Genomic DNA, 14,281 nt, shown 5'->3' with positions numbered 1-14,281 from the left:
TCATTACGTTAGCTACACATTTTTATTTTTAAAAATGTGAAATTTTTAACAAGTGAATAAACAGAATCATACCTTTGACATCACGTTCAACAATTAGTAGTTCTCTGTCTTTAAGTGTCACGACAAACACGGTTGTTTTTTCTTTATTTAAAACTATTTAAAACTGATACATATTTTGCCATAGTATAATTTCGTTTCTGTTTTACTTTCATACTTAACTGTCTTCACAGTTTACAGACTACATGATTGTGGTATCCTAGACAATAGTATCAGGGAATGCACGTCGATAGAAACTGAAGTGATACGTACATAGCATTTAATTGTCGTGGACTTTTATATGTCTGATTTTATTAATTTCCGAAACAGAACTTAGGAACTCGATCCAACGCAAATCTTGTGGGAAAATATCAAATTTCAATCATCAGTGTACATCGCCAACTTAACATAATACCGGGAGGGATGGGGGTGGGGCTGCTCCACAAATTTTCAGATTAGGGTTTGCGATCCATGTTTAAAATCCTACCCATATATATCCCAAAGACAGACCCATCGTTATGGACTTTTGGGTAAAATCATGTGGGGCAATTACCTAAGTTTATTCTGATACAATGATAGTATTCCTAAAGCATTAGTTTAATCGACCCAATGATTAGGGAATATTGAGATGAGAGGCCGACCTACGTTTGAGGATTTTATCTTGACAAAGTGACCCATTTACTTCTCTGTGCGTGACATCCCCTCCTGGAATTGGCTCACTGTCTCTGTCTCTGTCTGTCTCTGTCTGTCTGTCTGTCTGTCTGTCTGTCTGTCTGTCTGTCTCTGTGTGTCTGTCTCTGTCTGTCTCTCTGTCTCTGTCTCTGTCTCTGTCTCTGTCTCTCTCTCTCTGTCTCTCTCTCTCTCTCTCTCTCTCTCTCTCTCTCTCTCTCTCTCTCTCTCTCTCTCTCTCTCTCTCTCTCAGGTTCTTTCTCGCGCGCGCGCAAGGCAAGAAGTGACAAACCATTAGGTCACGGGTATTGTCCTACAGAACGAAGTAAAACATTGTGGAATAATATAATTTAAGATCCCCAAGCTCAAATTACGAAAATCCGGAAAAACAATAACGGTTTTCAACCTTTTGAGTCATATTTTGAGCACCGCAAAACCAGTGACGTAAACACGCGTTGTCATGACATAGAACGACCTCGGTATATTATCCATACTGTCTGTTCAGAGATAATAACTAGATTTGGGTATCATGGTATAATCACTCTTAAACAAAAAATTATCTCATTTCCGGATGTCGTTACTATTAATAATCCCTTTCATTTACAATTCTTTGAAGTAGTTATTTATAAATCGATGTGAGTGACTTTTTTGTAATCCATAAGCGAACACTATAAACCAGACAACTTGGTGTTTTGTCTCACTGACTCCCTAGCCAAACAGTTAATATTACATATGACCTTTGCACCAGGAACTTTCGTCGTATTACGAATTTTATGAAATGTTTCCTTAGGTTTCTTCAAGTGGTAATGTGACCTAAAGTACCTCCAATATATAGTGCCATGGCCTGTCAAGCTCTGTTTATTTTCATAGTGCTACTACAGGTCATTCACGAGATCAAAATGACCCAAGGTAAGTGAACAGTGCAAACGAATGTTGCACTAAATGACCTTCAGTCGACCCTTTCAACAACACTTTCAATATTGTTGCGTTGAGCTATATTTTCTTTCGTACATGTATAAGTTGAAATGCTGTTTTTATGACATAGTCACAACATACATGTTGTACAAGCTGGTGCATTATTTAAAAAGAATACGAGAGTGAATATATTTTTAAAACAACAACATTCCTGTATGTGATGAGACATAGCAGTCGGTCAGATGTAAACGTATGTTTAAGTACATGTAGGTAGTGCATTACCTTCCAGTGGCGTTTGTAAGTTGTCCGTCAATTAAATACTTTGTTTTCTGTCCTTGAAGTTCATCAAACCTACCAAGCAGACGGGGGGGGGGGAAGCAACCACGGAAAAAGTAACACAATGCTAGCATGTCATGTAGAATTCACTTTCCTGTTGATTCACTTTCTATTTGTACCTAAATTCTACTACACTGGTGAAATATAAATGTAAAAATCCAAAGTTTGATCGTCTTAAACAACAATATAGAGATACGCGTAGTTATTCTGACGATATTTAAACTCTACATTTGCGTGTACATTATTATGAAATACAGCCTTCCGCTGAAATTTGGGCTAGGCGAAATGTCTCGTTTTTTTCGATTCTACCGACAAGCCTAACCGCGCCCGGACGGCAAACAAAAGCATTCAATTGATGACGCATAATATTTAGTGTCAATTTGAACAAAATGCAGAGTTCAATGAGGCTGCGAAGAAGTTTACTCGTTGCCAATCTACTTTTCAAAACTGTCAGAAAATATTATTGGCCAATTCACACTGCAAGGTCCCACCGGTTATCCCCTAAATCATATCAACATAATACATTAAAGATAATAGTATACAGTACATGAGAAAGGAAAGTTTTATAACATGTACAAAACTAACCGGATGTAAAGCGAAAGCCTTTACTATAAAGGGAAGTCGTTTGAGTTTTGTTCCGCCACACATTGTTGATATGCAAAATTCTGAGAGCTGACTATCATACATGATGTACCCCTTACTTGGGAAATTAACTATACAAAAAGTATATGAAATTATCGAAAGTCATTAATTATACAAATGGCAAATTGCAATTAAAAATACTTCAATAAACTATATCAAACGCGCGTTCATACTTTTAACAAATTAATATATGAAATGTGAAGATTGACTTCTGAACATGTAATTAATCACACAAATTAACGGCATTTTTTATATATATTCTAATTACCAAAATCATTAATTATACAAACGACTGATTAGTATCCATATAATTTTTAGTAAAATTTATTCAGTTCTTACAATTAACCTACGAAAGACGTGTAGCAACTTTCTTTAGATTTGATTTTTTTTTTTTTAGATACATGTATAATGTTTACAGTACAGAGAGACAGACAGACAGGCAGGCAGGCAGGCAGGCAGGCAGACAGACAGACATACAGACAGACAGACAGACAGACAGACAGACAGACAGACAGACAGACAGACAGACAGACAGACAGACAGAAGAAAAAAAGCATAAGCTTCCTATTTCGTATTAAAAATCAAGATACTGATAATTATATTTAAGTAAGGAGTATTTTAAATTTGGAAACATATAGCAATAAGTAGGACGTCCGCTTCATTTCTCTAAGTATATGACATATTATTCATTTAATGGTGATTGAATATTACAACCTCTTTTCAGATGCACCAAAGACTGTCCGATTGGTTGGCGATCCAACTCCATACAGTGGTAAAGTAGAAATTTACCTGGAAAGTGAACGTGAATGGATACCTGTAGTTGGAGGATCACCTAATTGGCATTTTACTGATGCAGAAATTGCATGCAACGAATTAGGTAGGAATAACTAAAAGAAGTCTATGTTGCCCCTTAGTTTTGGGGAATTTGTACCTTGTTTTAACTAGCACATGTGCTGGTCTCCAACGCAATTGAATACTTCTATTGCTTTAACCAGTCCGTTTACAAATGACACAAGGTATCATGATAGCATACACTGCTTCTCTAAATTTTCAACTCTATGTCTAAACGGTGATTATATCATGTATAGTGTACACATTAGATGCAGTAACTCCGATAATACTGACACAGGACGTTCTAAGTATTAGATAGTACATAAGAATGTACTTACTATAAACCAGTTATCTATAACTATATAAAATTGGAATCTGGCAACCTTTTTTTGAATATTGTTTTTCTTTTTAAATCTCACACCCAAAATAACTGCGAAATTGTAAACAGAAATTTCACACACTGTCTCTAATGTCCCAACACATGTCCTACTAGGGGTCGTTAAAAGGTCAACATTGCGAGTAAAGGTCACAGAGGCATTCACAACAACCTCATGTATGGCTATTAGTACCGGGCCTAGACAGTATACGTCGTCGATACTGTCCTTATCATCAGTTGGGGGGGGGGGGGGGTGATGACGACAACACCCACAATGAAATGGAAGATCTTTCGGAATTCACCGGGCACACATCCACTTTAAATGCGATTTGCCCACTGCACAATATTTTTCCATTAATATCCGAGAGGTAGTCTTTCAACAACAAGTAGAAGCTTTACTCTTGAATACTTTTAAGTCTCACTTTTAATTCATGCTAGCTATCACATAATTCTCGACGCTGGTCAGGTGTTAATTTGTATGGCATTGGTAAAAGAAAAGTCGTTTTTCCAAGATTGCAATATGTGGCCTCTGTAAAGTAAAACTTTGGTACTTAGCAAACCTGATTCAGAAGAAACATATTTTACAATGGAGCAAGGCATCACGGGACATAATTTAAGTTATTCGCCTACGTATATCTTAAATTATTGCCAATAGAATGCCAATGAAACAATCCAAAGGAGTGTAAAGGGCGTTACTTTACTTATGTCTCGTAATGTTTCGCTTCAGTTTACAACAGGGGGTTGCCTCTGCCGAGCACATTTGTCATTTTGTAACCGTATTTAAGTTATATATAATGTATATAGTCGCACATTGCAAAATCCTTGACAATGGCTTTCATGGGTAACCTAAGTATAGGGACGGCAGCTAGGATAAATGCAGCGCCACCTTAAGAAGTATGTTCCTCTTTAAGCAATTTCTTTGAAGGTTACATATATGCATTTTTTTCTCCCATGAAGGGCACCCAGGTGCTATGTGGCATAGCACTGAAAAATCGTATCCTTTGTTTGGAAGCAATCGAAAACGTATCCAAGGAATACAGTGCAATGGGAATGAAACTACATTGTCAGATTGTGATTATCAGTTAGTATATACAGGGAACGACTATTTTGATCAAGCAAAGACACGTTGCAATTGTAAGTACAAATAAGTGCGTTTTATGGGGAAATGCACAAAGATCAAGGTCAATACGAAGTTCAAAGTCAACATATGTGTTCAAAATATTGTTTCCTAACCTTGAAAATCACATTCTCACTTTCACCTTTTTAAATGACAACAACAAACACAATGTCAGCATAAAACAGAGCAAACAGATTTCAGAATATATATGGTTAGTCATGTGGTGTAAATCATACCACTGTTGAGAAACATTCATTTGTCATCATTTGTCGATCTTAAATTTGACCTTGACTATTGTACAGCTGAAGTCAATATCATTAAGGCAACATTTACTTAGTATAGTACTTGACAAACCGATCACCCTCTAATCTGTAGCAAATATAAAACAAAGTAACACGGTGACTATACAGTACTAAAGTCATTTTCAATAATACGAACAACAAAAAACATTTAACCCGACACGCTATTTTCTATACGACGGTATGCTAATCCATTATAGTGCCTCAATGTATTAATTACAAATCTCAGTATTTAGTTATAAGGACATATTGGCAGTGTCTTTGTAAAAAGTAAAATTGGGCGAATATGTGCAGCTGTATTCCAATGATATGATGGCACTGCGTATTCATTAGTATGGAACAAATGTCGAATCAACTCGTGTGGAAATTATGTAAGTGTAATGGGGCTTACCCATAGCCAACGCCGGCCGCTAAAACATGTAAGGTCTGCCACTAAACAATGGGCGGCCAATAATTTTCACTTTTTCTCTTGGCAATCGTGCGTAATGTAAGTGATGTAAATTTAAAATCATAAAATGACTCTCTACAACCCAAAGTTTACAAAAAATGTCTTTATTTCCCGAAGTGGCATTCCCCAACATTTTCAAGTTGTTTGCGATTACTTCGTCATAATAATTTTTATTTTCATTTCAATATAGATTATGGTTACCTTGGTTGTTATGAAACTACAAAAGACGACCCGGTCCTTCCTTTTCCAAAAAGTGGATATCAGACTGATCATATGACAATACAATCGTGTTTGTTGCATTGTCGTAACAATAATATGATATATGCTGGTCTAAGATTTGCCTACTGTTACTGTGGACAAGAAGGGACGGAATACTGGAAATATGGCAAACTAAGGAATGATGAATGTGACGATAAATGTAAGGGAGATGAGACGCAAGCCTGTGGTGGACAATTTAGGCGCAGTATATATCGGAGTGAGTATAAATGTATTCTTAATTTGGAAAATATTTATAAAAAACCCAATTTTTAGCAATCAAACATATAACTGGCTCCATGTGCATTTCATCATGGTATCCTACTTGAAAAAAAAATTAACATGAAACAACATAGGACAGTCTGTGTTTGTAACTCCATACATTGCAAAATATTAATAAATGTGTAAAAAGGTTGTTATTGTACATACAATAACAAACGTTTTCCGCATTGTTTAGCTTTTTGCAATGTATTGGGTTATAAACAAGGACAACTTAGTCTGTGTTGTTTTACATTGAGCCATGATAAAATTATTTTATAAATTAAAAATCCAAAATCAATACCTAATCCCAATCCATGTGGCCACTTTGAGGATTAAAAAATGTGTTTGTATTTTCTCTAATATTTGTCGTCAAACAAGTCATTTCATTGCACTTTTTAGATATTCACTGATTAAATGTCCATCATTTTTGCATACTTCATACGGGAGTTACATCCAAAAAAAGAAGTCCTTATAAATAGTTACTGTATACTGATAGTGAACATGCATTATATTATATGTAGCTATACCGTCTTCGCGCTATTCGATGAATATGTTTCCTTTCAGCTACATTAGGTACATGTGGAGGCCAAACAAATGGATCTGGAACGATTTATTCACCTGGTTTTCCCGGACAATATTCAGAAAGTACGAATTGCACCTGGAATGTGATTACTCAACCAATGACTGTTATAAGACTTGAGTTTATCATCTACAATATTATTGAATCCGACCACATATACATGTATGAATACGATGGTGATCAGTATCACACAGAAGAATTAATTGATAAGAGAATTTGGTCTTGCTCAAATAATATTCACATCAGATATGTTTCCACTGAAAATGAAATGTTTGCTCTCGAAGTTGAAGGTAAGTAGATAATACTAGATTTGTTGAATATTTTCGCACAGTTATTTCTTGTGTTACACATTCACTTGTTGTGCTGTTAAAACTTCTGTCATTGTAAAACATTTGCAAGCACGAAAGAAATTGGCATGTGCTGTCACATCAGTGGAATTTATTAGCTCTAAAATAGAGAAATTCTAAGAGAACGGAATGAAATTTACTTTGACATGTACAATATAACCATGAATATTTCTGTTCCTGTTGTCTTAATCCAATAGGGAACTTGCAAACCCACCATGTTGAATGTTGCATCATGGGACATGTGAAAATAAATACTATTGAAATGGTACTGTAAACAATACTGTTACATTGTTTGCAACCACGAATACTCAATTCATAGTTACCCTGACAATAGTGGTAGGTTAATTTTATCAGTGGCTCCAGATTATGTATTACGATAACCACAGATAATCCCATAGTCCTTTGCCTCTGAGCATGCTCAGTCTGGATTGCAAGTTCCCCATTGTAACTTCCGAAACTATTGCCAATTTGTTAAGATCCCGTTTTCTTTCCGTTCCATTGTTCCCTCCTTAATATATTATTTTGAGATAAGATTTAAAAGGGTCAAGCTTTTTAATAATTTGCTTTTCATGAATGTACTAAGCTTTGATCTTCTTTTCATTTCATTGTCTTTTGTTAGAAGTTAACACTGACTGTCAACCTCTATCCGGCTTGTCAATCGGTCCGGGGTTTTACAACCATTCATGCCCATATTTCCATGGTGATGTAATTTCCGTGATTTGTGACCCTGGATACGTAGTAGATAGTGATTATTCAAGCATAGTTTGCCAACAAAATGGAATGTGGAATGATTCGTTACCTGTGTGTACAGGTAGGTTTAAAACATACATGTATATAACGCTAGATGGCCATAGCAATATGTATTGCATTTCTAGGCCTCCAGCCCATGTACAAAGAAATACGAAAACCTTTGCGGTGAAATGGTGGATTTCAATTCCACACAACATACGGTTTTACCTATCTAGCCCAACCTCAAAATCCCAAAACTGTGATATTTTTAGTTTTAACTTACCAAATCACATACATATTGATAAAAATCACTTACTATAATAATTAAATAATTTAAAGGAGTGGATATATCTGGATGGATTACTCCTTTAACTGTATCTTGCTCTTTATCTTAAAACAATCCCATTTCACTGAATATTGATTGTGAAATGAGAATTTGTGGTCATCACAAGGATATACTAAGGACCAGGTTTCTATGACTTGAAACTCTTGCAAACACGTTAATCTTTTGATGAGCGCCTCCTAAGTGTTATTAATCAATACCCTATAAAACACTTATCATGTATCATTTGACTCCAGTCACAGATTGCGGTGACCCTGGTGATGTCAATAATGCACTAAGCTATGGAAACAATTTTACATACAACAATACTGTGAGGTTTATGTGTCTTGATGGCTTCTATCTTGTTGGACATGATTTTATCACATGCACTACAGGCGGACAATGGACGGAAAAACCAACCTGTCTTAGAAAAAGTACGTAATACACTTCAGCTTTAATTTTTGTATTATAGTATATTACATAGAATAGGTATATATTTGAAATCCAGTTCAATGCATGTACATAGCTCAAAACATAAGGCCTAAAATATGTTGTGGTTCCGACTACACTCGATCTTACAATAGATTGGGTAGGTAGATTTTTATGTTATTTATTTTTTTATATGTCTGAGTGTCCAGTTCAGTAGACATGTGTTCCGTTGTTTTCCATATGGTCTCTCTGTGTTATTGGTTTAATCCCATCAGATGAACAGCCATTACAGAATAGAAGAACAGTCTTCTATTGTCTTTTTTAAGTTGATATCAGTTTCCGCATCCACTATTTCTTGCGAGACTTCACAATGTTTATGATTTTATTGTTATTTATCAAATACGTAAATAAATTCGGATCGGCAGTAAATAACTAGGTGGGGTCGAGTAACCGGAACCAAACAATATTTTAGGCCTAAGAGAACACACCATTTTATTTTATTTTATTTTATTTTATTTTATTTTATTTTATTTTATTTTATTTTATTTTATTTTATTTAGTTTATTTATACTGTGGAAAACATGACACATACTAATATTTCAAATTTTTATTTGATATTGCTCTGTTATGGTATTGCTAGCTAAAGTTAATGTGCCTAATAACAGGTTGCATATATGGTTTCTTGCTAACCTTAGGTCTAAACAAATAATTGTTTGGTTCCGGTTACCCGACCCCCCCCCCACCTAGCTTTTCACTACCGACTCTAAACTCTTTTTACGTATTCGAGAGAAAACATAACAAAATCGCAAAAATTGTGTGAAGTCTCGCGAGAAACAGTGTATGCAGCAATTCACATCAGCTTAAAAAGACACTCTAAAACTGTTCTCCCAATCTGTAATGGCTGTACATCTGATAGAAAGAAATAAACAACACAGAGACCATTTGGAAAATAATGGAAAACCTGAACTAGACACTAACACAGAAAAAATATAATATAATGAAATAAAAAAGATCTACCACCCCACTTATTCTAAAATTGAACGTGACCGGGACCACACATTTTTTTATTAGGCCTTATGTATAATTACAGATTGTAGTGATCCGGGGGAGGTCGAAAACGCTATCAGACATGGTAATGACTTTTTGTACAACAATACTGTACGATATACCTGTCACAGTGGTTACTATAGTTCTGGTAACGGTGTCATAGTGTGTTCTGTCGCTGGAAATTGGACCACAAAACCAATGTGTGTAAAAAATGGTGAGCTGTTTATAGACTGTTCTTGATGTATTTCATGTCTTTCTTAAGGAATAAAAGTGTTATTGAAATTCGTTCACCAACATATGGGTATTATTGGTTATATGGTTGTGTTTTGCAGGATTTTATCACGTGATAAAAAGTGGAGAGATAACTATGAAGGATTTAACATAAATTTGTGAAATTAAATAATTATGAAGAATTTCTTATAAATGCTTACAGAGTCCTAAGGTACCCGATATACCCATAAATATACTTGTAATTATATTTTTGTGGTTTGTCTTACATATATCAAGAGTCTGTTTTGCCTGTGTTTCCATCCACACCAGATCAAGAGGCTCGATCATTCCATGAAACGGGTAGGTGAAGTCATATGTAAAACCCTGAGAACTGATTCCAGTGAAACCATGCATGGCAAATTACCAGCTTTTGTTTTCGTACATTTCTGTCTTAAAAACGTCAATCACGTGACCTCAGATGAACAGTTAAATAACAGTAACTGAATATATTTTTTATTACTTTATGTTTTCGTTCATGTATTACCGTTCGTACCGTTTCTGCAATGTGGCACGTGTGTTTTGACTCGTGTCACATTATTGCAGAAACAGCATGAACGATTACACGTACGAATGAACGAAGGGGTAATAACCTATTTACTATATGGCCATGTCTGTCAATTGAAAGAGAAAATACAAACAACACAATATAATCTTAATCTTGCAGTATGAATCTTTAAATTCCATAGTTAAGTGACACTGACAAGACATTGCATAATATAGTTCATACTATTGCAGTCATAATCTTTTTCATTTTCTTTTGACTAACAGCAATTATAGCAGGAACATCAGTTGGAATAACTTTCGTAATTGTTACTGTACTACTGGTGGTTTGTTGCTTTATGAGACGGTAAGTCTGTATGCTATATGTATGACGAAAAGAGAGAGAGAGAGAGAGAGAGAGAGAGAGAGAGAGAGAGAGAGAGAGAGAGAGAGAGAGAGAGAGAGAGAGAGAGAGAGAGAGAGAGAGAGAGAGAGAGACAGACAGACAGACAGACAGACAGACAGACAGACAGACAGACAGACAGACAGACAGACAGACAGACAGACAGACAGACAGACAGACAGGGACAGTGTGTATGTGTGTGTGTGTGTGTGCACGGACGGAAGAAGGACGGATAACTAAGGACGAAGGAGGGATGGTTAAACATAAGTTTTACATGATATTATATGCAATCACTTCGTCATGCCTCGCAACACATCACGATGTCTCCATACTCTTTTGATCCCAATCCCATTATAAGGCTACCATGTTATCTACGTACATATGTATTCAAAGTATGTCTACTTTAGAATACCACAATATAACAAATTAAAGGAATGCTTCATTTGATAACATTTTGTTGTGCTCGTTTAATAACAGTTACTGTATCTGTCACTCAATTGCAGGCGATTATTACCTTGTCTAAAAAGTGGAAATACCAGTGGTGGACATATCTCACACCAGAATGAGGTAGTCAATAACGAAACAGTCGGTGATAACGAACACGCTAAGCGCCCTAACATTTGTATGAAGAGTTTGAACAAAGAAGAGGTCTCAGAAAGACTAATGGATACAGAAACTAGAATAATTGGGGACGAAACTGGAGAGCAAATAATTGGAGAGGGGACGACCAACAATCTGCCAGAACAGAACTTGGGAAATACTGATGACCACGCGTACTCATACGGTCGTGTAAATGGTAACGAAAGAGTCGGAAGAGAAGGCTTCCCATACGAGATATCAGATGATGCACCGGTAGCCACAGACAACACTTACGAGAGTGACTTGAATGAAGGAAATTTTACAGCTCATCAGAATAATGATCGTGGAAATGGTGCCTCCACTGCTAAACCTGCAATGAATGAGGGATCGGTATGGGTTAGAAATATTGTCTACGAATCTGCTGATGAACTTTTTGCTAACTTGATGGACGACTCAAACCGAGTTGACAGTGAGTGAAATTAAGGAAGTTATCGTGCACGAGTTATTTGATGCTGGATTAACAACGTGGCCGGCAGCGTATGCTACGTTGAAGTTTAGAAAATAAACGATGATGAAACTGCATCCAACTTTTTTTGACTAAAACGTCGTAAATAGATATAAAACTATTTTCAGATATTTTTGAAGAACTCTTCAACTCATATGCGAATGTGTAATGTACATTGAAAACATTAAGGGTCGACATTTCATTTGCAAATATAAATTCATATTTATAGTTATTTTCTTTTCATAGTTATCAAACTAATGACGAGTTGCCAGTACATACCAATTGCCATTTATCTTTGCACTAGTGTATTGTTTTCCCACTATATCTAGATTTAACTACCCTAAAACTCTAAGTTATAATCGGGCAATAATGTTTTATATCTACTCATGTGATTCATTTTCTTATAACTTTTATTTTAAATTTCATGTCTGCATCAATCATTCACAGAATATACAGAATTGAAGTGTACATCATGGAGAGTAAAGATATCAATATATCAATACACTTGATTATTGGTTTTAGATCAATAACTTAATCCTTCATATGCAATACTGTTCTTGATTTAAAAGCAACTGCCATTGTTCTCTGTTGTTGATATGTATTGAACTTTGTAACCATGACGATTGTTGATATCGGATGTCACATCCTGGTGAATTTTATACTTTCATATCCTCTGTTCATGTAAAAATAGAAATGGCACGAGGAAACTGCCCAGTTACTCATTGAATACTGCCGGATAATATAAATGATATGCGCAAATATTCAGCTTTATTTTGAAAGTATTGTGTCAACTTGTGTACATATATTTTCTTAATAGAATATTTTAAACATCGTAGCTTTCAATACGATGCTGATGTATTAGCATACATTCAACTGATTAAATAATTTGTTATTGAATTTTGTGTTGAGTAGTTATCACGATGTGGGCGTTTGCGCTTACTGTATTAAATTTGCTTACAAAACTCCTCAGTTCGTAGGAGATAATATTTCAATTCTAGAAACAATATTAACATCTGAGAGGGTATGTTTTCTGTCTGGTTTTTCAACATTCGTAGTATTAATGTATCCTAATATGCACTTTCAAGAAGTAGTCCTTTTTTCATTGGTTCCGCTGGATCCCGGATCACGGAACATGGTAAAACGGTTCTATTTCTGCCTCCTGCTGACCCGTACTGGTATTGCAATTTGTACTATCGCTCACTTTTGATTGTTCCACCTTACTTACAGTTAAATGTACTCAAATAAATGTGAGTATAATGTGTAAATAAGTTCGCCCACAAGGAGTTACGGTCAGTAAATACATCAAGATTTCTGCGCAGGTGCGCAAATTTGTCTTTCTCGATACATATAATAGCATGTCGGTCCACAATACTTCTAAGTTTGCACTGAGTAGAATAGCATATGGTTGTTTGGGTGTGTTGTCTGCGTCACACACAAAGCAATGGTCGACGTGACCTTTAAACCAGGGACTTCAGTTCAGCAGTGTCACTTTCCTGAATACCCGTTGGACACCCAGTGAAACGGGTCAACTGAGAGTTTGGGAAGAAGAACTCGACATGACTTGTCAAGATATATTTGTTATCCTATTATTACTACGATGCATTCAGAAGATTGAAATGACCTCATCAGGTAAGAACAGTAAAAATGCAAATAAACAGCGTATACGTAGCACAACACATCTTTTGTCCACGCTCAGGACACGCTTAAAGGGACGGTTTTTTTTGTGCACAGACAAGTGATATGGTCCTTTCTTAACATATATCACACATCAACAGGTAAGAACAATGGCCATGCTTTTGGTGACTTTTTTGGCAAAACTGAACTTAGGTGTATATAGTATTACTTGTCTGTGATTCATGTTTTAAACATACCAGTCGCGTGCAATGTACTAATCATGCATGACCCCGTTTATACATGTTTGCAAGAAAAGGTCGACGTATAGTAATAGACAAGCACTCCTTACACTACAGCGTTGTGCTGTAATGTCACTGATTTAGTAATGGTATGATCCAGTAGCCATGAAGACGGACCATTCCCACTAATCCACATTCACTTACATATAAAACACAGAACTGTCTGTTAACATGTTATGCTTCCCCACATCTGCACGTCATAAACGTGGATGTAATTAGGTGCTTAGGTAAATAAAGATACACTAAATTAGAATGTTGTTATCCTATTAGTGTAGGCTGACCACAGCGGAACTGTTAAGTTTACCAGACGTAACAAAACTGTCTGTTTCAATATTTATAACTAATAAAGTTGTAACGCCATACATAACATGACGAGAAAGAGAGAGAGAGAGAGAGAGAGAGAGAGAGAGAGAGAGAGAGAGAGAGAGAGAGAGAGAGAGAGAGAGAGAGAGAGAGAGAGAGAGAGAGAGAGAGAGAGAGGGAGGGAGGGAG

At 35.9% G+C, this 14,281-nt stretch overlaps 1 protein-coding gene across 2 annotated transcripts; it reads left to right on the top strand.

Annotated features, from left to right (window-relative positions):
* Positions 1-1,479: 1,479 nt before the first annotated feature.
* Positions 1,480-12,667, top strand: LOC144448457 (uncharacterized). Of its 2 annotated transcripts, XM_078138709.1 has the most exons (11): positions 1,480-1,614; positions 3,323-3,475; positions 4,763-4,939; positions 5,860-6,144; positions 6,750-7,055; positions 7,732-7,923; positions 8,421-8,597; positions 9,683-9,853; positions 10,147-10,209; positions 10,678-10,756; positions 11,296-12,667. In XM_078138709.1, the coding sequence occupies exons 1-11, from the start codon at positions 1,545-1,547 to the stop codon at positions 11,846-11,848; spliced, it is 2,226 nt and encodes a 741-aa protein (XP_077994835.1). In that variant the 5' UTR covers positions 1,480-1,544; the 3' UTR covers positions 11,849-12,667. The 2 variants fall into 2 exon arrangements, with proteins under 2 accessions (XP_077994835.1, XP_077994836.1); XM_078138710.1 differs by lacking the exon at positions 9,683-9,853.
* Positions 12,668-14,281: the final 1,614 nt, after the last annotated feature.

Source organism: Glandiceps talaboti, chromosome 17, assembly GCF_964340395.1.
Source record: "Glandiceps talaboti chromosome 17, keGlaTala1.1, whole genome shotgun sequence".
Classification (NCBI taxonomy): Eukaryota; Metazoa; Hemichordata; class Enteropneusta; family Spengelidae; genus Glandiceps; species Glandiceps talaboti.
This window is presented reverse-complemented; position numbering and strand designations above follow the sequence as displayed.